This window comes from Patiria miniata, unplaced genomic scaffold, assembly GCF_015706575.1.
Source record: "Patiria miniata isolate m_02_andy unplaced genomic scaffold, ASM1570657v1 HiC_scaffold_21, whole genome shotgun sequence".
Lineage (NCBI taxonomy): Eukaryota > Metazoa > Echinodermata > Asteroidea > Valvatida > Asterinidae > Patiria > Patiria miniata.
Window position 1 is genome coordinate 4556335 of NW_024037060.1, and position 26076 is coordinate 4582410.

Here is a 26076-nt window from a genome sequence, read left to right on the forward strand (position 1 = left end):
CCTAGTTTTTGAGTAAAATCCATATATCTATTTTGTGAAAAACTTGTGGGGTACCAAACCTGTACCCCGCAAGTCGGTGGGCATTCCTTATGGGGTACCTCCCATTGTTCCGGTACCCCATAAGGCAGTGTTTATACGTTCACAATGGTTCACCATGGAAACGTTACTTAATACTTTCTTTTACTTTTAGGTGCAACGCACTTCTCCCGCCGTTACGTAACTTTTTTTGAACGCGAAGTCGCCAGTTCAGCTTCTCCGCTTTTGTTCCAACATTGCGATACAAAGAGCGAATAGGGCACACACCACTTTACCCGATCAACCTGTATTTAGACGGTATTCGGGTCTGTTGCATTGGAAGCGAGATACGGTATTGAAACTAGAACAGAAACGCCCCAACAATTACTCTTTTCCAAGCCCCTCCTTATACCGAACAACCTACACTTAATAAACTGGACTGGGATGTGATATGTTAATAACTTCCGCAAGAGCTGATGAATTCTTTTTTTTATACCACAATATGATGACCTTTTTATTTCCTGAAACAAAAATTTTGTAAAACACGAATCAATGACTTCGATCTCATAATTGATAGCGAATTGAAAACTCAAGATTTATGAAGTGGAATACATGCATAGGGAACTTGCTGGAATTGTACTCAATGAGAAAAAAGTCTGTTACAACTAATTGGCTTTGTCAAGATGCCACAGATGAATAGGGACATACATACACAATAGCGGATGGGGGGGGGGGCAACGGGGGCCATGCCCCCCCCCCCCCCCCAAAAAAAATCACCAAACCCATATCTTTTGAAGATGACGTCGCAAAAAGGCAGCAACCAGCGTACAACATCAAAAAAAATACACATTTTTTCGGGGAACACAAAAAAAGGTTTGGCCCACCCTTAAAAAACCCCACTGTGTCCTGGGTTTCGCCTGATACATTCGTGAGTGCGAGACCGTATCAGACTGAACGGTCGCGCGACATGCAATGAATTGTTGATTGCAAGAAGTGAAACAAAGGAAGAATAGTTTGAGAGAGGGGCGGTTCCTCCACCAAGAGTGCAGTTGAATAGGCAATTCGGCGTCACAATGAACGCGCTAAAAACGTACGTAACAGAGTGCGCTGTCAATAGTATAAACGCCCGATATTGGAAGAGAAAGTAAGGTGCGTTTGAATTCCTTGGTACTGTAGTGATTGGAAGGAATTCGAGTGCAACGTTCACTTTGTGACCAGTGTAAGAGATTCGTAGATCCGAATCCACAGTTTTAACAATAGTGTGACGTCATAGCAATGGTTTAATCGTTCCGAATCCACACTTTGTGACCAGTGTAAGAGATTCGTAGATCCGAATCCACAGTTTTAACAATAGTGTGACGTCATAGCAATGGTTTAACCATCGAGAGTGAAGTTGAATAGGCAATTCGGCGTCACAATGAACGCGCTTGAACATCACGTAACAGAGTGCGCTGTCAATAGTGTAAACGCCCGATATTGGAAAGTAAGGTGCGTTTCGAATTCCTTGGTACTGTACCGATTGGAAGGAATTCGAGTGCAATGTTCAATGATGAATATTTGTGGCTATACTCTCAGTCAATTGAGGGCACTATTTCAGTTTAACGGTCAAGCCTACGCAGGTTTGGTTGGGGGTTAAACGTACGAAAAGTAGTTCGCAGATAATTAGCTGTTTCGGCGACGTAGTTTGCCGAAACAGCTCCTTTTAACTTCGTGTGTTCATTTTGATCTTAAAAATAGATAAAGGAATTCTTTGCTGTTGTGATTAGAAAGAATTGTTTGTGATTACATAATAATTGTACCGTGTGCAGTGACGATCAGTTGTGCGATTACTTTTAGTTGACTGAGGGCGCTATTCAAGTTTAACGGTCAAGCCTACGCGCAGTTTGTTTTGGGAGTTGAACGTACGAAAAGTAGTTCGCGTATAATTGGCTGTTTTTGGTAACGTAGTTCGCCAAAACAGTTCTAGTTGCGTGTATTTAGTGTTAAGTTCAAAATAGCAACCGAGGCATTTCTTTTATTCTCATTTGTAACCGACTCTAATTATAGGCTCCCAACCAGGGGAGAAACCTAGAACCTCTAGATCCATATTCTACGTAATGTAACAAATGAAAAAAGATATATATTAGATTCTGGTAATCAGTCTATGTTACCCACAACTCTCCAAGGTGCAATACCGTACGTTTGAGACACCCACCAAATCAAAGCTTATTTCATAATCTTGTATTTTCTGTTTAATTTTGTTCATTTATCCTATGACTTTTGGGAGAAAATTCCATCAAAGTATGTCATTCCGAAAAAGTAGTCCGGTGGCCCATCGCCATTTTGCAAAATGATGCGTATGCGCTCCATTGCAAAATAGAGCAATTTTTGGGCCCAATTTCATGCAAATATCACAGAAACACGAGCTCACACTCCTGTGTACGGCTTCCACACATTTTTTTTTGCAACATCAAGTTCAAAGCCCTCAACGGTGTCCACTCTGCGTTTGTAACTCACAAACGCCTTGACCTCTAGTTGTGTTTGAATTTTCTGTTTAAACTGAAATGTTAGTACATGTAGGCCTACAGCTGTTCGGGTTCGACTTTAGCGGTGGCCTAAGTAGCCCGGCTGACGAGTGAAAAATTATTAGGCTACGGCAAAGATGAAAGGACTGGAAGAAATAAATCATTCAATTCACAAGCAAACCTGTATCAATTTGTGTCTAATTTTAATATTTGTTTACGGTCAAATTATTTAAACACTGACAAGAGTGCCTCAGGATACATGTTTTAGGCTACATGTATAAACATTCTTGTTTATAAGACACTCTTTAGTAACCCACACTCTAAAAAAAAAAAAACCACGCTGGCTTGTAAAAATTAAGGGTCTTGTAAAAAATTAAGGGTCTGTTTTAGTAACCCGGCTGATAAAAAATGTTAAGGGCAAATTTATTTTTGAAGAAAACCATTTCGTTTTCACTGTACCTTATAAAGCCGCGACAATGGTAAAAATAATAATGGGATAAAGAAAAACAAAAAGTTATGTGGTGTTGACCAAGCATTCAGGGGTCGCGATTGGTTACCAACTCCCATATAGGGCTCTTCCTGGGTCTCGGATTCCCCGGCCCACCACACCTCCTTCCCTATCCATCCATGTAACCCCGGAGGGCCAAGCACCGTTAAGGGAGGAAACGAGGCGACACCCTATGCCTTGCTGCCGAGACAGCAAAAGAGCCCCGTACCTATGAGTAGATGCATAACCTGGACTTCGCAGACAGTCCCAGCCGGTGACTTAACTGATTGAGCTAAGGTCGGTTGGTATTTGACGACGGGCAATTAAGACTCTTAAAGTAAAATGACTGAGCGCGAGTATTGAAAACCAAAAATGCACCACGGTCCATTTCGAACCCCGGACCCCGCGGTCTGTGGACAATGACTCGTACAACTAGGCTATTGTACATACAGTCTTCATACTCAGAGTCTTAATATATAGTAGGAAACACTTAGAGGATTGTCAGCTCCAGTCTGCGCTTTGCCTTCATACATGCATGTAAAAAAGAACCCTCTAAACTTCGAAACTCCCGCCATAAACAAATGATTTAAATGTCTTGTAAAAAAAACGAACCTGTTTCATGAACATGCACTTTGACTGAAATTATGTATTCGTATATGCGGTACATTCGCTGTATTCTTCCCCCGCAAAGTATCGGTCTATTTCCAATACCTTATACTCTTCAATCCATTAATTTTGTTTCTCGGAATTTCGATGTACATCACTCTACTAGGCAAGCTATTCATCTCCATCCGCCATTTACTGCTTCTTTTGCTTCAAAAATACGAGGGAACCGAGTGATAGTACTCTCCACTGATCCCTGAAGAATTGTCTATATTTTTACAAATCTATTTTGCTGAATGTTTAACTTGATATATCTTACTATAGTTTTCATATCTTCATAGGTTTATTTCTTCCGCATTACGATTGCTGACTTTTTATATACCTAAACGTGGATATGATGACCTTTTTATTTCTTGAAACAAAATTTCCCCCGTTTTTCGCAGCTTTGTGTAATAGCGAGTTGACAAACTCAAGTTTTATAAAGTGGAGAACATGCATGTTGAACTTGCTGGAATTTTACTGACTGAGTAAAAAAGAAAGAAAAAAGATGGGTAATTGGTATTTTTTTTTAGGGGGGGGGGGCTTTGCCCCCGTTGGCCCCCGCCCGGATCCGCCGTTGCGTATGTATGTCCCTTTTCACTGTGGCATCTTCATTGACAGAGCCAAGGTTTTTACCTTTTTTTTTTCAGTGTGACGTCGCAAAAAAAGGCAGCCATGTTGCGTACAGCATTAAAATTCAGCCACCATGCAATGATGCCATAAAGAGTCCTAGTGCCCCCTTGCTTTTCATATCGAATTTTGGGCGGAACATTTTGGACCCACTATTTCGGGGAACAAAATAGGCCTAATGTTTGGCCCACCCCTTAAAAAACAACCGCTGTGTTGTGGATTTGGCCTTATACAATGTGTGCGAGACCAGTACCGGTACTGAACGGTTGCGCTACGTGAAACGAATGGTTAATTGCGAGAAAAGAAACAAAAGAAGAATAGTTTGAGATAGGGGTGGTTCCTACATCGAGAGTGAAGTTGAATAGGCAATTCGGCGTAACAATGAACGCGCTAAAAAAAATTTAAAAAAGGAACAGAGTGCGCTGTCAATAGCGTAACGCCCGATATTGGAAGAGAAAGTAAGGTGTGTTGGAATTCCTATGTATACTGTAGCAATTGGAAAGAACTCTATTACCGAGTACATTGTTCAGTGACAATTACTTGTGGTGATACTCTCAGTCAATACAATTGAGGGCACTGTTTAAGTTTAACGGTCAAGCCTACGCAGGTTTGGTTTAGAGTAAAAAGTACGAAAAGTAGTTCGAACAAAATTAGCTGTTACGGCGACGTAGCTCGCCGAAACAGCTCCTGCTAGTTACGTGTGTTCATTATTGGATTAACATAGATAAAGAGGTTCTTTGCTGTTGTGATTAGAAAGAATGGTAAATGATTGCATAATAATTGTACAGTGTGCAATGACGTTCGGGTTGCGTGATTACTTTTAGTTGATTGAGGGCGCTTTTCAAATTTAACGGTCAAGCCTACGCGCAGTTTGTTTTGGGAGTGCAACTTGCGAAAAGTAGTCCGCTCAGAATTTGCTGTTTTGGGTGAAAACTCGAACCATGGAGCTTTTAAAGCTTCATGCTCGAAGACAGCGTTATCTGATTTCACGAAGTGTAGGCCTACTTATGCCTTATAGTTTGATAACTCATTATTAGTTATCCGTTGGCGCTCAAAATCATACATTAACGTGTCATTTAAGATCCCAGCTTTCAGACAGTGCAACAAAATATGAATTTTGAGGCTACAACGATATCAAGATCACCGTTTGAAATCATCGTCAACTTATATCGCTTATATACCTCGTAACACACATTTTCCCTCTGCGGGGGGGGGGGGGGAGTAAGGTCACTACGTAGTGACGGTGACGAGTTTATTTCAAACAGCCGAAACAGCTTGTTTTTGTCCACAAACACAATTCTAGTTTACTGAATTTTTTTACATAACAAAATGACGAATCCACCTTTAAAATCGTCACATGTGGACATTGCAATCATGGCGCCAAAAGACCCGATGTCTATTATCTGTAAAGACCAGACGCAATGTTTCATACAAATTGTCTTAATGCGCCGCCGATCTGTATGCCGATGGTTTATTTACGAATACATGTACGTGTAATAGGCCCTATTCTTGAAATTGAAACTGGACTGAATTAAAGGAACATTTCTTTAAAATGTTTGGGCATTTTACATTGTGCAAAAAAGAGGGAGAAAAATGAGATAAACCTGAGCTGTGAAGTTACAATTTGCATGGAGGCCTAATTGCTCCTTTGTTTTAGTTTGATTGAATTACACTAATTTTAAACTTGAATTCAATTTACATGTTCAAGCGGTTTGTTCTTGTTGATAAACTGAAAAATTCAACTTGAAACAAAACATTAGAAAGCATCCTTGCAAATTGCAACAGTTTACAAACTAAGTATTTACAATTCCTTTTTCAAAAATATAATGCACGAAAACATGCGGACGAAAATACATGGTATCAAGGTAAGAACAGAAGAAACTTAGAAGGCTTGTAAAAGTAAGAGTTTATTTCAATCAATGAAAAAAAATCTTATAATCTTAATTTTTTTTTACTCAAATAACTCCGGGGGCCAGGAATTGCCTCAGATTGCACCGCAGAGTATCTAGAATCCAAAATTTCACGGGGCCCTTAAGCTAGCGGGCACCGGACCCAACGCCGAAAGACGTTCGCGCTCCGCATTGGTCTTAGGGGCAGATGCCCTATACGCATCCTTGCAACAGTTTACCAACTCAGTCTATACAATTCCTTTTCAAAAATAAGCACGAAAATAACTATGCAGACGAAAATATTTGGTGAAGAACAGAAGAAACTTAAATGGTTTGTAAACGCAAGAGTATATTATAAACCAATGAAAAACATCCTTATAATCTTAAAATGTTTTGCTCAAATCACTCAGGGGAAAAGGGGCCAGGAATTTCCTCAGAATACACAAAAGAGCACCTAGAATTCTAAATTTTCCGGGGTCCTTAAGCGGGCCCCGGACCCCACGCCGTAAGACAAGCATGATCCGCCCTCGCTGTAGTCCTTGGAGCAAAATGTGCCACAACGCATCGTTGCAACAGTTTACAAAACTAAGTCAATACAATTCCTTTTCCAAAATAAAATGCAAGAAAATATGAAGACGTAAATACATGGCTTTCGACTTTCAAGCACACAATAACTTAAAATTTGTAAAACTAACAGAATATTTAAAATAAAATCCTTTTAATCTTAAAAACTGTTGCTCAAATAATTCAAGGGAAAGGAGCCAGGAATCGCCTCAGATTGAGCGTCTAGAATCCAAAATTTCCCGGGGCCCCTGGACCCCACTCCCGTAAGGGCTTCGAGTTGTTGAGGATATAATACACTGATCCACATTAAAATAAAAATATTGTGATCATTTTTAATGTTGGTTCCGGTAGCGATAAACATCCCCCCACAGCATTAGACCCATTACACGTATACTATACATAACCGTGCATTAGGCCTATTGGCACAAAAACCTGAGTTGGTAAAACGCGGAACTCTTATAATTGAAGGTCTTCCCGTGTGAATTTTGCACAGAAAAAAAATCAGAGGAGTTGTTGAGGATATAATACACTTATCCACATTAAAATTAATACATTGTGATCATTTTTAATGTTGTTTCTGTAGCAATAAAGATGCCCCCTCCCACAGCATCGGACCCATTACTGTACATACCGTACATCATTCTGCCCGTTTAAAACGCGGAACTCTCTGAGGCCCGTACCCATCAGTTGCGCTGCCTGGGTGAAACATGGAACTCTTAGTACAGAGGGCCTTCCCGTGGGTTTTTTTTGTCCAAAGAAAAAAGAAGAGGATTTGTTGAGGATATAAGACAATTGTCGACATTACAAATAACACATTACGATAATTCCATAATGTTACTTCTGCAGATCCCCCTATCAACTGTTTAATACACGTGCTTCACAAAGCACTGAGTTTAAGCTGCACCCCTGGTTTGTAAACGGCATGTATCCCTTTACAGCATGTGTTCTGCACTGTTCTGCAAATACTACACACAATTATTATACGACGGAGGTGTTACGCCCCAACTATCGCATCGGTCCCAACTATAGTTGGGCCTGTCCCAACTGTAGTTCCACAGTTGGGCTGGCCCAACTATAGTTGGGCCTGTCCCAACTATAGTTGGGACGGTCCCAACTGTAAGTTCCACTGTTGGGCTGGCCCATCTATAGTTGGACCACTCCGATCTTTTTATTTTGCGGTGTCCCAACTATAGTTTACATTGATGTACAACCATTGATCTCCATATGGAGATCAATGTGTACAACTATAAAACGTTCCCTACAGCTCTGATACACGTCTGCCTGGCTGGGGACCACTGAAATTAGCTATTGATGGGGCGAATTTGTAGTTGGGCCACCCCAATCTTTTTATTTTGCGGTGTACATTGTTGCACGATTATAAAACATTCCCTACAACTGTAATACACATCTGACTTTACTTGGGACCAATGAAATTATCTATGGGTGGGGACCATCTGTAGTTGGGCCGACGCAATATTTTTATTTGGCGGTCCAAACTATAGTTTACATTGATGTACGACTATACAACATTCCCTACAGCTCTGTTACATGTCCGACTTTACTTGGGACCTTTGACAGTAGCTATGGGTGGAGCCCACTGATCTCTATATAAAGACTGGATAGCGGATATGCATCCAACATGATCCAACATTCACACAGTAGACTTTGCATATTGACCAATTCGCCCCCGGTCTCACGAAGATGGCCGCGTATATACAAACGTTCTACGCGTAAATACGCGCGCGTTGTATCAACAGTTGACGCGCATTTTGGTCACGTACACATATTATGATGTTCTAAAAGGGACACATTTCCGTAGTGATTATTATTTCAAAACGCCGAAAAAGTTATATTTGCGGCATTTTAGTAACCACGACGTTAGAAAAATTGTAGTTAACCTTGGTCAGTGATGGTGGTCAAAATATAAGTCAAGTGAACCGCGACGTTACAAAAGAAATCATGCTGTCTATAAAAACGACAACTTGTCCTTTGTAGATCACCAGCCGGTCTCACCAATATGGCGTCAAATTCGTACATTGTGCGGCTCTGTATTAGCTATCCAGTCTTTATATAGAGATCAGTGGTGGAGCCCATAGTTGGCCGGCCATGGCAATCTTTGAATTTTGCAAAATGCTGCTAGACAAAAAAACCCAGCAGCTGGACAACTCATCCAACTAGGCAGTACCACGTGACCGGCCAGCCTTGCGGCATGCATGCACGACGAATACACGGTGCCAGTGCCGCGGAACATTTAATCCAACAAGATCTATCAAGCATGAAGCATCAGGCGCAACTCCAGTCCTAACTATAGTTGGGCCGACCCAACTGCCGCACTATAGTTGGGACAGTCCCAACTATAGTTGGGACCGATGTGATAGTTGGGGCGTAACACTTTATACACACACTTCACACAGCGTTAGGCCTACGCGTACGTACATGTACGTACTGCACGCCAAACAGGTGAACTGACGCGAAAAAAACCACAAACATTTTGCACAAATATAATGTTTAAACTATTAGGGAAACCAAGTCAAATAGTTATCACAGTCTCACAGATAACAAGGAAAACGTTAAAACAGATTGTAAATAGCAACTTCAGGTGAAAAGATATCTTTTCTATACGATGTATTGACAGCTCGACAAGGCTGAGCGCGGACACTATTTGGCAAGCGTCTGTGACGTCATAGACGCATGACCAATCAGATCGCATTATGCTAATTAGCGGACACTTTTTGGCACCGGACGGTTTTTGGCACAACACCTGTCGGCTCAGTGCAGTGTGGCGGCTTTTCTAAAATAATTAAAAATGATTCTTTCGGCCCTGTTTCATCAAGCGTGCTGAGGCCTGTGCCGCAGCCGGGCAGAGGGTGGGGGTTGGGGTGGATGTGGAGTGTTCATTAATAGTCCCTCTCTAAGCATCTACACGTGGACTGTTTGTTTTAGTAATGGTCTGCCACTGCCAGATTGCAGGTAGGCTAGGCCTAGACTCTGTGCTGACTGTCATGACTTTGCTAAATTAATAAGCCTAGTACTTTTTAGTAGGCCTACATGTAGTACTGATGTGATGACGTCACACTTTGTTTACGTGTGTGCTTTCCTATGGGTGCTCAGTGGACCGTGGGCCCCCACTGGCTCCATAGGAAAGTGATCATGTAAACAAAGTGTGACGTCATCAGTACAGAATTAGCCTAGGTTGGACAACTTCTTCATCATTATACGTCGTGTACACAACGGAGTCCAACCTGGGGTACTATGCTAACTGTTAGCGCAAGGCTAGGTGGGAAAGGCTTAGCCTAAACTTTGAGCCATAAAAATGTGAGGACAAAAAGTTGGTAAACTGATGTTTTTTTCCCCATGGAATTGGAAATATTTCGGCCTAATAGTAATACTCGGCATGGGGGGTTCTTTTACCCAAGCATTCCACTTTTTCACAAAAATTAGGACTTTCCAATTTTTGTTTGGGAAGGTGAAATCTGTCTGTTAATTTGCCACTCGTAATTTGAATTGTCAAACTTTGTGCACTCCTTCCACTTGGGTTTAGACATATTTCACCTGAGGTAACCATTGTGGGGGGATGGAGGGTGGGGGTGTACATATTGGTCACTCCCACTGACATGGAAAAACCACATGTGTATAAACAAAGTATTTGTGCCATTATTATTACATCTCAGATAAACAGCCTAAGGCCAAAAAAAAAAAGTCTCCGGTTTCTGGTATGCGCGCACGTCGCCGCAGCCATGCGCGTCGGCAAAATGAAAAAGTTTTTTTTTCAATACAAGATGATGTCTCAAAACCGCCAAACTCACTGGTTTGACTGGAATTCTGCTGCTGCACAATTTTAACGTGTTTTTAGATGGGGTTATGATCGAGAATAAGCTTTATGTGGCCTCTCTGGACTCCCATATATTTGCACTAAGTTTAGTCGGGCACCATTTGCAGTCATCAGCCGACATTTGAAGCCCCCCCCCAAAAAAAAACAGGTAAAAAAAAAAAAAAAGCCGCGTCGCCGCACCACTTTTGGGGCAAGCTCCATACCAGAAACCGGAGACTTTTTTGGGGGGGCCTAAACTACATGTATGTTGACCTTGGTCATCTGGCTGACCCCTGACTTTTGACATTTTTTGTAATTAGGCCTGAACGGGATGAGTTTCCACGTCCAGCCAATAACACAGATCAGAGACCACTTTGACAACACCATGGAATCAACTTTGACATCACAACTACAACTTTCCCTGTAGGCTAGGCCTAGACAACGTTTTCGACGATGGAAAATCACATTGATGTAAGTAAGTTGGAGCCTATAGAGAGGCCTCCACAGTGGCATAGCACGGTCATTTTTATTGGGGGGGGGTAAAAATTTTTGAAAAGGGCACTAGCACATCCATGGTGAAATGTAGACAGGTTTTTTTCTCCGGACACATCAAAAAGTGGGGGGGGGGGGGGGGGGGAGAGGGAACCAACGATTAGGCACACAAACGGCCAATGGTGCTTTTCAGGGCGTACATGTGCAAAATTCAGTAAAAGGCACCCAAAAACGTCAGATGCCACAAAAAGGGCACCACTTCTTTTTAAAAAGGGCACTTGTTCCGAAAAAAGGGCACTTCTTAAAAGTGTTGGTATTTTATGAGACTTGTCATGCAGGTCGATCCAGATAAGAAGACGTTGAACCCTAGTGCCTAGTGCAGTCACAGACAGTAAAAAATTTCAATCCTGTTCCCCTGCCATGCCTTTTACATAGGCTAGTCCCCAAAAAGTCGGGTCATTTCTTGTAGACACTTTGACAGTCAAATTCCATCAACATACAAAAGCAGGTGACTGGTGGTAGGCACAGCTGGCTTATCAATCTCCAGCAGTCAAAGCATAGATCACAATCAGGTTTCAAAACAATCACAGCCAGTCAATCCTGCCTTATGAAGGCAGGGAGCACTCAACTGTTAAAAACAGCCACTTGATGTATTTTGACTGCTGGGCTGGCCTTGTTTAAAGTTTAATTAGAATTTCTATCCAGAACACTATAAGATCCAATACATTGCTAGTTCCCACTCGGGAGATTTTGCACAGCACCTTTAAAGCACTGTTTGAACGTGAAGGCAAAAGTTTCAATATTTTGTGCATATACCCACGCAAGGCATTCAGAAATCCCTCATTTTTTTATGGGCTAGTGCTCTGGCTTAGAACAGAATGGTTGAACGTGTGTAATTATGTGGTTGGCAGAGCCATTGAAATTGGTTGCAGAACTGCGGGGTGCACTGAACTAATTCAAGCTCCATTGAAAACAGTGTAGAATCAACAAAGTTCAGGGCCAAGTAACACGCAAGCCGACATCACTGGGGTTTCTTAAACAAATATTTAATTATTGTCTTGTACTTCATCTTTTCATTTCTTTTCAATTTTGGGTAGGCTAGACGATTACATTTTTAAATATTTACACCAAAACAAAATCACCTCCCGAAAAGTGATAGTTCCCAAGCCTGTATGTAACCATTTTACAAGTGGCATCCTTCCACTTTCTCAGGCAAATAGGACCCATTTATCAACCGTAATTTTATCAAGCCTGCCCTCAGATGGAAGCCCAAAAACCAGGCTACATTTACACAATTCCACCGTTTTTAAAGCCAAACGGTCTCCGTTTTCAAAGGAAACTGTGGGTCTCTTTTTATGCTAATCAGCTGGCGTAGAAATTGTCACTTGTCTATTCCTTCCTCCATGCTTAAATGAGTTCATTGCACCCTGCGGATGCAATTTGGTCCCTTTAATTCAGCCATCCCTTTATGGTCGAGCGGTCAATGAACGACAATTGATGCATGCCTTTGATGAAAGATCTACAGAGGAAATTAATAGTCACATATGGTCACGCAAGGCCAACTATAAATCATGTGCTTCAAACTGTGACCATAGGAATACTGTTGTACATGTCTGTTCCGAACATCGCTTGCACAGATAATGATCAAAATTCCTCTGTGGTTTCCTTGTCATCACCTTGAAACATTCTGGCAGGCTGGATTTGTTTGCAATATTCCTGTATAATGAAAGTTCGTGCACTTTTGGAATTGTACGGCAACTTCAAAATTGTGTTTACTGTAGAAATGGCTGTGGGTTGATCAAAATGATGTTGTCTGTCAAGCAGAAACAAAACCAAAAACCACATCAACACAAAAGTTTCAAAAGGAAAAAGCAGAACAATTATAAGTTCAAAAACACAGGTTATTAAAACGGACTCTTTTTGTGTCTCGCATAATGTACTTGGGAGTTAAAAAATTGTCTCAAATGTAGGTAGCATTTTAACTGTAGCATCGATCTGTATACTCCCCAGGGAGCTGAGATGGTATTTGGAATGTTTCATTGGCCCACAATGATCAGGGATAATAATAAAACTGTAGGCCTAAGTGCTGTGATTTAGCTTGCTAATAAGAGCGTTCTTAAATATGCCGATTATTATTCCTACAAATGTACTATTAGGGAGACACGTTAGCGTAGAAATTTCGATAGTAGGGAGACACGGGCTTATTAGGGAGACACCTAGGTGTCTCCCTATTGGCGCAGCCCCCCTTTAGAGGCAAAATTTTACTGTCGAAATTAGGTTATATTTGTTGCTCGTGGTCTAATTAGTAAAAATACCGAAATTCGTGGGAAAAAGGACAAGGGAATATTGGGTTAGGGCACATTTAAATCGGGAAATTTTTGTGCACAAGTCTATGGGAAAGTCTCCCTATTACCCCATTACCAGTAATCGTTATTATTATTATTATTATTATTATTATTAACTTGCACAGCTCCTTAAGCTAAAAAAAATGCAGTGAAGTTAACAAAAAATCAAGTGAACAATTCAAAATGGAATGATTTGTTCAACAACAAAAAATTGCACCACATGTGACCTCTCCTTGTCTCTTTTTGCCCCACACTGTTGTGGGCAAGTTAGTACCATTCCTTCAACTTCTTATAACTCTGTTAAAAGTGATATAGCCACAGCATCTTGTAGTTTACCCAACAAACACATTTTTCTGTAGTTGTGGCCTGAACCAAGTTTGTTTGTGAATGGCATTATAATTGGATTTCCTACCGTGACATTGTCACGCTACCCTGGACATGTTGCGGGGAGTGGGTATAGGAAGTGCTGGGCATACAAGTAGGGTCCTCTCTTTGTACAAGCTCTGCTGTAGTTGCTTTCCAGTGTTTTAGTTTGAGTCAGTCGGTCACAAGTCATCCAATCCAAAGTCATATCACACAAGCTGGCAAAGGCATGCATTTGTAATTGTTCATCCACTAGCTGTTTATACATGTACTTGTGACTGGATTCATGAATAGTCTTGTGATTTACTTGAGACCATCTTGAGACCAGAACTTGTGATCCATCGCAAGTATACCTCTCCTCTGCGAGTCCCCAGCAACACTGGTTGATTTCTGTTTGATATAATGTGAGAAAATCCACACTTGTAATCACTCTGGCGTAAATTTTCTGAACCCGTCTCGTTTTTTTTTCTCACTATTTGTGCAGGCAAGCCTGGGTGCCTACGTGAGTCGGCAGGATGGCGTCCAAGTCTGCAAGCAAGGAGCAGGGTGCTGCTCCCAGGCAGAAGATGGCATTTGTCACCGCATTCAACTTGGTCAAGAAGCAGGCCCCAGGCACGAAAGGCAGCAGTAGAACTCATGAAGAGATTGAAGGTATGTATTAATATCTGTTCCACTTTCAGCATCTGCGTTGGCAGTATTTGTTGCTCTTCAATGCATTAGGGGTTTTTTTTCCCTCACGAGTTTTCGATTTGTGTGATTTATTTTTTCCCCCAAAAAATTATTTTCTACTGTGGGGGTCTGCAACCCTTTTAAAAAGCTTTAAACTTGGGTTGATTTTATTGCACCTTAGATGCACTAAAAGATCCGCCGGAATAATTGTCAGGCCGCAATTAAGTTTGAACATTAAATTATTTTGTTAAGTAATTACACCCTACTAAATGTGTGTGATTTTGCTCAATCGCACTCCAAAATTCAACTTGGTTTTGCAACAACCCTGCCCATTTACCGCTCTCCCCCCCCCCCCCAAAAAAAAACCTGTATACAACTTTTGACGGCATTGTACTGATCATAGCATGAAGGAATAAAAGTGCAGCCGTGGATTACATGGAAGAATAAAAACTGACAAAGACTTAAGAAAACATGACCAAAATTACCAACAGGTAAAGTGTGGGTGTCACTGGAAATTGTACAAATAAACTTTGAGGCTGACCTGCGTGCACTGGTGCTTAGTATAATGTACATGTTTGCGCCACAGACAGTTTTGGGGAGTAGGGTTTTACCATGGGTTGTACTGTCTGGAATGTAGAAGTTTGGATTTGATTTGCATACAGGAAATTGAATTACGAGGATGTTGGTGATAGAAATGTATCCCTGAACCATGCCTGAGTTTTTTTTTTCTCTTTTGGCTTCCTGATGATTATAAGTATACAGTCACTTCCTGGGAACACGTCCAGGTCTATCCAGGTGTGATATACAGATCTATGGGTGTGGGAAATGAAGGGCTTATAAAATACTTCACATAGGCATGATAGGGAGCTCAGTAAAATGGTTGGGTTATACATGCATATGTAACTTTTGGCCTTTGCAAAAGTTACATGGAGCTTTATGCAAATGAGGGTCCCTGGGAGTGGAGACTGCTCAGGATTGGTGCTCCCAATCCTATGCAAATGAGGGAAGAAACTTTTAACCAATGAATCTCCAGCAAGATTAAAGTGACTCCTTATTTGTTTGGATTTGGAAAGTGAACTTTTGGCCTGTGCAAAATTTACGATGTGAAAATAAGGGGTCTTTAGTGTATTTATCATTCTTGCCGAAATTAAAAAAAATAATTACCTTTTATTCTGAATGACAGAAAAAATATATTTGGTTTAAACATCCACAGGTCAAAGAAAATTGTTTTCCTAAGAATTGCAGAAAAAGCAAACGTCATGTAAGAGGAAAATCTCACTTTGAATGGCCATTTGTTTGAGAAAACTTTTTTTTTAAGCTTTTGATAATTGAGTTAAAGAATTCGTTGTCACATTTCACTCCAAACAGTTTATGGCATATTTTATTGCTTTCCAAGTACATTCCTGTCACCCATTTGAAAGTAAACTCCTCTCAAGTCTTAATTAGCATCAAGCACAGTTCCAGGAAGCTTTATGCAAATGAGGGTCCCTGGGAGTGAAGACTGCTTAGGATTGGTGCTCCCATTCCTATGCAAATGAGGGAAGAAAGTTTTAACCAATGATACTCAAGCAAGATAAAAGTGACTCCTTTGGTTGGATCTAGGGAAAGTGAGGCAAAAATGTGTGGATCTTCGTTGTGATCAATTCCTTTAAGCCGATTTTAAAGAAAAAGTCTCTCGTTCGGGCTTGATTTTTCATTTTTTTTTTTTTCCCAAGGTGGTGGATTTTCCAAGATGGTGGATGGACCATTCCATTTTCTCGACCCCATTTGCTGATGCAATAATTTTTCCTAAAAAAGCTGTCACCCTTTTTACATAGCTACAATTTTGTTGGAAACAAATAAAAAGACAATATATTGACAAAATTTTGCGAAAAATAGTGCAAATGTATGAATTTAAAAAAAAGGGAGGTGGGTGGGAAAAAGGAAGTGGGCTGGTACGAGAAACTGGTTTATTTTATTACGTGGCCTTAAACAAATTTTTGATTAACATTTGTGAGTTTTTTTCTTGGTCAAAGTGATACATATTTTCACACCCGTCTGATGTGTACCTTAAAGCTATAGTCCATCATTTGCAGCCATCCGAAAAGTAACTGGCGTAATTACTGTTGAAAAACAAACTTGGTTGAAAGATAGTAAGGGAACTAAACTCCCTGTGAAATTATTCTTTCTGGGAAGCTGTCATTTTGAAGTAATCAACGAAAGAAGGCATTTCCAACAGTGATTCTTAAGAAGCACCGTAGGAAAATTTAAATTAGTAGTTCGTTTTGTTATTCAGCGCAGCGCGCACAAGTATTGGAACGACGCACACACGCGCGCGGTTGTTATAATTCGTCGGATCAGTGCGCGACGCCGCGTATAGCTGCAATTCAAAACAATTCAAAACATGATTCAGTAACTTTTGATTTGAAATTGAGATCTTAGAATGCTGCTTTTCTCGGAATGTACAGCTGAAGCTTAGCTGAAACTTCATCAGGTTAGTTGCTCAGTATCCTTCATTAGAGTTTGAACACTTTTGTTGCTTCAAACGAACAAAATGCACAAATTACAAATGATGGACTATATCTTTAAGCTGGCCTCAGGTCGACCTTGCGACGACACAGATCAGTCGGTCACTGACCGAGTGTATTAACTGTGTGACCTGAGTGTAACTGCGATGATGTTAAAATGATCTGCATCAGCCAGCACTAAAAAAAGTCAACAGTCGCAAGAGTAGAAAAATGTCAACTTCTGCGACGTGTTCCGGGACAATCACACGATCCCTCAGTTTTTTGACCTGAGTAGAAATTTTGTGCTTGATGAACGGTTCTGTCGTGGCGCAAGCAAAATGTGGGTCGACCTGAGGCCGACTTAAAATCTGCCTGTGTCAGTCAATAACTATGTACAGTTCTTATTTTGGTGTTTTTTCATTTCTAGATGTGCCTCAAGAACTGAAGAAACTGGATCTGCACTTGCCTCCACCAAAGGAACTAAAAACAATAGGTATTTATTCCCAATCCTTCCTTAACTTTACCACAATAAGTTATTTTTTCCACAATTTTCATTAAAGTCATAGTTAGTCAGCGTAAGTCAGTCATTGTGACTTATATTCTGTGCTGTTACTGCAGACAAAATGTGTGCTAAATTACTATCCCCTTATAAATGTATTTTATTTATGATGTTGATTCTTTAAGCGTTGGAGCAGTTCAGCTTGTAGAGGCTACTTTTACTCCCAATTTAAAGCTATAGTCCATCATTTGCAGCCATCCGAAAAAGTAACTGGCGTATTATTGTTGAAAAACATACTTGGTTGAAAGATAGTAAGTGGACTAAACTCCCTGTGAAATTAATCTTTCATTTGGAAGTAATCAACGAAAGAAGGCCCTTCCAACGGTGTGTATTTAAATTAGTAGTTCGTTTTGTTATTCGGCGCAGCGCGCGCAAGCAATGGCACGACGCACATGCACGCGCGGTTGTTATAATTCGTCGGATCAGTGCGCGACATCACGTATAGCTGCAATTCAAAACAATTCAAAACATGATTCAGCAACTTTTGATTTGAAATTGAGATCCTAGAATGCTGTTTTTCTCAGAACATACAGCTGAAGCTGAGCTGAAACTTCATCAGGTTAGTTGTTCAGTATCCTTCATTAGATTTTGAACACTTTTGTTGCTTCAAACGAACAAAATGCACAAATTACAAATGATGGACTATATCTTTAAAGGCATATAGGATCATTTGCATTTATCCCAAAAGTAACCTACCAAATTAACATTAAAAAACTTACTTGGCTTAAAGATCATAATGGTACTAAACACCCTTTTGAAATTATTCCACCTGACTTGCTGTCATTTACAATAAATCAAGAAACGTAGGTAACTTCCAAAGATCAGTCAGTTGACTGATTTTTGGAAATATAGAGTGCTATGGACAATCGTTTTTTGTGATGCAAAGGTTGTGCATGCATGTTTTTTCACTGTTTTCTCAAAAAGTGTAATATCCACTAAGCTGAAACTTCAACAGTTTTGGTTTTGACATTTTTTTTCTTTGGATTTTGAGTGGTGTCATTATTGGAAACAAACAAAATGCATGAAAAGCAAATGATCCTATATGCCTTAATAAACAGTTATAATTGCAGGGATTTTTGCGTGCTGATCTGAATTGTAATTTGTTTTATTTGCTTTTCCCGACAGCTGATTTTCCGTGCATGACAGGCACAGCTTCCTGCCAGTTCCCAATCCCAGCTTTCATCAAAACCGACTTCAGCGTCAATACCAAGCACGGCGGCGGCACGGCCCTGGTGCTCATCACAAGTCTCTACGACCTCAACTATCACACATTCACCTCAGAGCTCTGTCTAATCCGCTGCGGCTTCGATGGCAACCATTGCGGTTACACCCCCCTCGCTAAGGGAGGTAACCACACCGTCTACCGGTACATCCGCATGCACACTGATGCCGAGGGCAACCTGTCACCCTGTGTACGCTTTGGTTTCTCCAGGGCTACCATCATCTCAAATGTAGCTGAGATGGGTCACGGCGGGAGTGCTCAAGTCTTTACTGGACCCAAGGCGGAGGTCGGTGCCAGTACAGCTGTCTTCAAATCCGGCATCTCTGTCACCCGTCATGAGAAGTATGGTAAAGCCTTGTTGGTTCTGTGTAGTGCTTCTGGAAAGGAAGGCACCCATCCCTGCAATGCTTACTTTGTTGCTTTCGGGTACAAGCCAAGCGAAATGGTCGTTCGGGCAATCGCCGGTGAGGGTTGTGATGATGTCTGGAAGTTTGGTTCCAGTGGGGAACCGGAAATCGAGCCAGGTTCCTCGGATGAGGCAGAGGAGTATGAGTTTACTGATGAAGATGAGGAGATAAAGACAAAGCCTGGATCAGATGCAGAGCTTGAGATTACTGGCCCATCAGAGAGTCACTATAGCATCTGGCGCTCGGATGTCAACGCCGATGTTGGTAATCAGGCGAAAGTTGTCCATACTCAGGCTTTCCGTGGATCAACCCCTACAATTCTTGTCGAGGATTTTTCCAAGTATGTTGGCCATGCACTACTCGTCATGTGCTCTTGTAGTCTAGGTGATAACGACATGACGTCTTCTGCTCTGTACATGGTCACCATCCAGAGTTGGGGGATTAAGAGTTCATTTGCCTCAGGAAGTTCGGGGTTGTCTAACGGAGGTGACGATTGGGTGATCTCAGATGACAACAAGAAGCTTGTTATCGTTGGTCCGGATGCTCCCTGCCGCTACAGTTTCATGTCGACCATTCCGGAAGATTCCCCAAGCCCGCAGAAGAGATGCTTTCAAGATTCCTGTTTAGCTACCGGCCGGGAGAACAAGTACCGGGGAGCGGTGTACGTCAATGGCACAAGCATCACCGGATGGGTTTCCAGAATGTCAGCGGTCAAGATTATGCTGAACGGCCAGACTATTGAACTGGTGAAAGCCAGCCAGCTGTTGGAACAGCCTGACGGCCGACTGGGATTCCAGAGGGAGTTGAGCGAGGATGAGAACAGCCTCGGCTTGAAGCTGCTGCAAGTGTTTGGAGTGACCACAGATATTAGTAAGTAATCACTGATCGTGTATTATTCAGATGGCCAACAAAGCAATTTTGTTAATACAATGTATGGCAGCACGTAATTTACAAATGTTGTTCTGCAATAATTATCGGCAGCGCTAATGATTGACATTGAGCTAAAATTTGGTGCGGATGAATTTATTTTGTAAAGGGATTAAAAGGCTGGTAATCTTATTATTTTAAATCATATTGTCACTAACTATATTACTTTAACTTCATATTTTCATACATTAATGTAAAGAAAATTTCATGACCAATTTTGAATCACCGTTGTTAAAATTTGTCTTTGGTTGTAGATAATGAACCAGTCAGCGTGGAGCTGGAGGGGTCACCCCATCGCATCGTCAACCAACCACCAGGGCTCCTGTTTGCTGTCAACCTGGGAGGACCCATGTATGAGGCTCTCAACAAAGTGGTTTTCTACGGAACGGAGATAACGTTCAAGGCAGCAGAGCAAGATGGTAAGTTGAGGTCCTACTCACTTAACACTCTTGATTTTACTAACTGAAGGTCATATATAAAAAAAGTATTTTGATTTGTTTTGGTTGGAGCCCCGCCGTGGTCACGCGTGTTGTGCAAGCCCTTGAGTAAGGCGCTTTACCTCAATTACTCCTCTCAACCCAGGTGTTAAATGGGTACCGGCATTATTCAATGTTGGGAAGGTAACAGACTCGCTGTGGAGGAGGTGTGGCGATCCCCCACAGCAGCATTTCATGGACTCGAGTCTGGCCCAATCGCTAATGAAAGAGAGATGGGCACTCCGTTCCTGTGAACACAGGTTCGTCCCCTTTTTGCAGCTCAGCGAATCTCACTTCAAGAACTTCAACAAAATGAGATGGCCTAATGTCTTGATCCTTACAATCCTTCTCAAGACCAAACTGAGCATGTGATCACTGTCCACTCTTAGGGCCCCCAGTTATGGTGGAAGCATTGTGATTACCATTGTACAAAATGACCATTGTACAGGGTGTTCCAAAAAAGTTTGCGCTTTTTTAAATGCACATTTCTAAAAATTGGGGAAACATGTTGAGATTGTTTTAAAATGTTCCTAAACTTCAAGATTTTGGTGGTATATGATGAAAATGGCGTCGAAAATAAAGATTGAATTAAGAAATGGCGGCCATTTACAGAAAAATGGTAACATACCAGTTTATCCACACTTGTGTATGAGATATGGTCATCGTTATTGCAGTTCTTTGTGCACGTAGTGCTTTTGTTTTGACCATATATCATAGATTTGCGTGTTGACAATACAAATTTTGACCACTTTTCTGTAAACGGCTGCCATTTCTTAATTTAGCCTTTATTTTCAATGCTGTTTTCACCATATTCCACAAAGATCTTGTAGTTTAGGAATATCTTAAAACAATTTCAAAATTTTTCCCCGATGTTGAGAAATGTGTGTCAGAAAAAGTGTAAACTTTTTGGGGACCCCCCTGTACAAATAGTGACTGCTCCAGTATGTGACAATTATTTTAGTGACCTGTTGCAGTTACCTTGGGCCACTACATGTATGAGTGTACAGTTATAATGTGGCCAGATGGTTTTATACCTCACCGTTTGGTTTAATTATGTCGTGTTGTTCTTCTCTACTGCCAGGCATGCAGTGTCTGAGAAAGTTTGCCTGCCTAATCAGCCCCGACGACAATCTGTACAACATGATGACCAACACCAACGATGGGTTTCTCTATGGCACATGCAACGAAAGCCATCCTGAATTTGCAGACAAGATGACGTACAAGGCACGTCGTTTCTGTGATGATACTGTGGCGATTCAAAGACTTTCAATTAAATAATAAACTGATTAGGTTTTTTTTTTCATCGTTGTGTATACTTTCCTCCGAATTTCAACTTATGTTTCCCTCATTGACAGCCCAGATTGTTTAACATTGCACACTTTTATTTCTTGGTATTGAGTGTCATGGCCTAACGGTTAAGAGCACCGCACCGGACTCATGCTCTAATGTTTCAGAGGCAGCGAATGTGGGTTCGAGCCGGGTCTGGAAACTTGTGCCCATAAGCAAGGCACTTAACCAATATTGCTTCGTCCTTCAGATGGGACATAAAGCCGTAGGTCCCATGTGTTGTGTATTTGCAATGCACGCAAAAGAACCCAGTAACACTTATCACTAAGAGAAGGGGTTTGTCGCAGTGTTTCTGGCCTCCTCATAAACTCCCCTGAGATGTCTTTAGGAGAAGAACCAACCAAGTATTGATAAGGTTTTCCCATTGCTAGTTCCATTTTTTTTTTAAACCATTATCCAGTGAACCAAATTATTTTCTTTTTGTTGTAGTAGTGTCATTGTGAGGACAATATTGACCTTATGCATAGCACTAAGCTGTCTTGTTAATGTTTGTAGGTTTTTGGTAGAAATTTGAATTCATTGATGAAAACAAATTATTCTAAGGGGAAGAGGAACAAAGCCATTGCCATAGATCTACGATGTCCATAAGGTCTAACAAACATATTAAAGGCGTCTGCACTAGTAAGCAGGAGGTCGTGGGTTCGAGTCCTACCCGAGTCAGCTTGTGAATTTGTTTTGCAACCCCTCAGACAACACTGAGTATACAGTGTTCATAAAAATACATCGGTAAAGGGCAAGACCCGTTATAAAATGTGCTTTCTTCTGCCATTTTTTTTTGTGTTTGTAGATTCCGGTGACAAAATCAGGAAAGTTGACGCTTCAACTTCACAGTGTGAGCAACTACATGAAAGAGCACTGCATCGAGATCAACAAAAAATCTGATATATCTGATGAGGCAAGTCATTACTGTCTGAAATTACCGATTCAATTTTCAAATTTTGCTGAAATTGTCAGGCAACCATTCATCATGTATCATAAAAGTTATTGGCCCAGTTGCGGACTTGGTATCGGGTATAAGTGGCAGGATTCTGAACAACTTCCCCGCAATCTTCCCGCTGTGAAGTTATCAGTATCGGTGAGTCAAGCAGTTGCTGATGAAAATTTCCTCGGACCATGTCCGGGACAAATGCAGAGCTTCTTCCGGACAGAGTAAATGATTCTACCGGCAACTTGTCCGGAACCCGTCCCGGATATGAATTGAGACCGGCCCTAGTAAAGGCAGTTGTAGACAACCCTGTCATTATCTTATCCACAGGTGACTCGGCGGTTGGACCAGATTCCTGAGGTCGTCCCAGGCTACACAGCTAAGGTGGTGTCCATCCCGTTTGAAAGCTCCGGGAATAAAGTCAAGCTCAACTTTGATAATTGTAAGTATGTGAATCAACCGAATATGTTAGAAACTTTGAGGAGGATTTGACTGTTGTTATGATTGGGAATGTTTTCAAATCCAAGTGTAAGAAATCAAGAAACCTGTCTAAATTTATCGAAGCCTGCACGCTTGATTACATCAATAGAGCCATCATAGTAAATAAAAAATTACTTTATTTTTTTTTTAAAACAGACATTGACAAAATGGAGAACCACCAACATAGGACTGGATAGCTCAGTTGGTAGAGCACTGGAACGGCAATCTGGCAGTCACGTGTTCGACCCCCCACCAGTCAATTTCTTTGTTCAACAATAAAAACATAAATAAAATCATACCAATTCTATTGCAGATAAGAGCAAATGTTTGTTATCAGCCATCGTGGTTCATGATGACACATACAAGGAGCCAATACAAAGCCGTGACGAGAAGAAACAGGAAAGAGAAGTCAAACAGAAGGTAAAGATGATGGATTGATCAAATATACAACTATTGACTGCTTTAGAGGGGTATAGTTGAACTACATTCTTGAGATGATCCCTTGAGCATTCCATTTTCCCAAGGTGAACCCAATGGGCTCTCCTGAGGTGAAACGCTGTGTAGTTATGTGACGGAGGCTAGTTGACTCTACCACGAGTCAAAGCAGACACAAATTTGTTTTGTAAGAAGTGCCACTTTTCAGGTTTTAACCTGAATTCAGGTTAAAATTTGGGCTGAAACATCCAGAAAAAAATATTTTTGAAAGGGGGTATGGGTAGTTTCAGGTTTTTTAGTAGTGTTTCAGGCTTTTCATTGATATATTGGTGGCATCTCTGCTCCACATGATCTCCCACACTCATTCTACTTATTTTAAACTGATTGTAGTCACTGTATCGCCCCAAACAGCCCTGCCTTTTTGCCTGTACCCCCAAAACTGCCCGAGCACTCTGTGGTTTGATCCATTCATTCCTCAGGGAATAAATAGGATGTAATTACAATGTAGTAAGGCCAAAAAAAAAAGTCTCCGGTTTCTGGTATGGAGCTTGCCCAAAAAGTGGTGCGGCGACGCGGCTTTTTTTTTTTTTTACCTGACTTTTTTGCTTCAAATGTCGGCTGATGACTGCAAATGGTGCCCAACTAAACTTAGTGCAAATATATGGGAGTCCAGAGAGGCCACATAAAGCTTATTCTCGACCATAACCCAATCTAAAAACACGTTAAAATTGTGCAGCAGCAGGATTCCAGTCAAACCAGTGAGTTTGGCGGTTTTGAGACATCATCTTTCATTGAAAAAAAAACTTTTTCATTTTGCCGACGCGCATGGCTACGGCGACACGCGCGCATACCAGAAACCGGAGACTTTTTTGTTTTGGCCTAAAGGTAACAATGGGTAAACAGAGATCGGATCCATTGAACATCACAGCTAATAACCAGCAGAACAATGTAAAACTCCAGTAGAAAAATCCATATACCTGTCTGTAACTTCTGTCAGACTATCATTTCATTTGGTTCCTTGAAAAAAACAGAGTCAGTTGTAGGGAGCTGTGTGAGTTCATTCATCTTTTATTTATTTATTTATTTATTTATTTATTTATTTATTTTTTTTGCTAACACTTTTTACTTGTATTTCTTCAAGTTGGCAGACACGCTAGTGGCCTTGGATCGTTCCTTCAGCATGAAGCAGATGAAGATAGCTGGCTGGTCATCCAACCTTCTCTCCAACCCTTCAGGAGAGGTCAGAGATGATTAGGAGTCTTACTTATCACATAGGAAAATATCTTCCCAAACGGGAGAGGAACGTGGGGGAGGGGGGCACACTCCTTTAGCCGATTAACACAAATCTTGTATAATGGAACATCAGATTTAGTTGTTCAAGGCAAATTTGAGGACAGACTCACAATTTTATGGCTTTGGACACAGAAAACAGTTGGCTCATTTGCATGGTAAACTGGGATTGTAATTTACTATATCATGAGGTAATTGGATCTCAAAATGGTCGAAAGATATTTTTGGACAGTATAAATCAAGGAAATTGTCCGCAGATCCATGTAGTTTCCAGTTAATCATGGACTGAATTTTCAGATATATTAACATTTTTGGTGGTTTTTTTTCATAGAGAGGTGACATGAGCCATTGGAACTTCTCTGGGGACTGGAAGCTTTCTGAAGGCGGCAATCAAACAGAGACAAGTAAATAATTCTTACATTTATCAGAAGACTTGAAGCATCCAAAATTTACTTTTGTTGAAAATTTCACATCTTTAGCCTCAATTGCCTGCTCTCACTATTTACATTGTGTTCTCTTTCTAGTGTTTGTGGCCTCTTACATGCGATGCGTCAAGTATCAAGAAGTAGAGCTGGTCCAACACTTCTCAGAGAAACATCTGGACTCCAGCCCAGAAATTCAGGTCATTATTATCGATGTATCTGCATAGGGCTTCCTTTGTTTATATTAGTGTTGTAGTCGAGGTCTTTTCCAAGACTTCCCACAAATGTACATTTTACAGATCACCAGTTTTTATCTATTGTCCAGTGGAAAAGTAATGTTAAGCACTCTAAACGACTAACTAGAATGAAAGTTTGCATAACCGTTCGTAGCAACAACTTAAGGAGCATCATCATACAAAAAGGTTTACATAGGGGTACATGTACAGTCAAAACAGAAGGTGGTGATCAGTCAATTACCAATGGTGTAGTGTATTATCCATAAGCAAATTTAGACGCTTAAGGTCCCAAAAAAAAGTCTCCGGTTTCTGGTATGCGCGCGCGTCGCCGTAGCCATGCGCGTTGGCAAAATGAAACAGTTTTTTTTTCAATGAAAGATGATGTCTCAAAACCGCCAAACTCACTGGTTTGACTGGAATCCTGCTGCTGCACAATTTTAACGTGTTTTTAGA

General features: G+C 41.0%; 1 protein-coding gene across 1 annotated transcript in view; it reads left to right on the forward strand.

The window, feature by feature from the left end:
• The first annotated feature begins 13831 nt into the window (after window positions 1–13831).
• Window positions 13832–26076, forward strand: part of LOC119729838 — a 65465-nt gene continuing 53220 nt past the window's right edge. The window contains exons 1-12 of the mRNA XM_038202631.1: window positions 13832–13969; window positions 14227–14393; window positions 17325–17390; window positions 18582–19955; window positions 20267–20431; window positions 21570–21712; window positions 22623–22730; window positions 23091–23202; window positions 23554–23660; window positions 24817–24915; window positions 25297–25369; window positions 25490–25587. Coding sequence (XP_038058559.1) covers window positions 14258–14393; window positions 17325–17390; window positions 18582–19955; window positions 20267–20431; window positions 21570–21712; window positions 22623–22730; window positions 23091–23202; window positions 23554–23660; window positions 24817–24915; window positions 25297–25369; window positions 25490–25587 — 2481 coding nt within the window. The 5' untranslated portion in view covers window positions 13832–13969; window positions 14227–14257. The remainder of the gene's footprint in view (window positions 13970–14226; window positions 14394–17324; window positions 17391–18581; window positions 19956–20266; window positions 20432–21569; window positions 21713–22622; window positions 22731–23090; window positions 23203–23553; window positions 23661–24816; window positions 24916–25296; window positions 25370–25489; window positions 25588–26076) is intronic.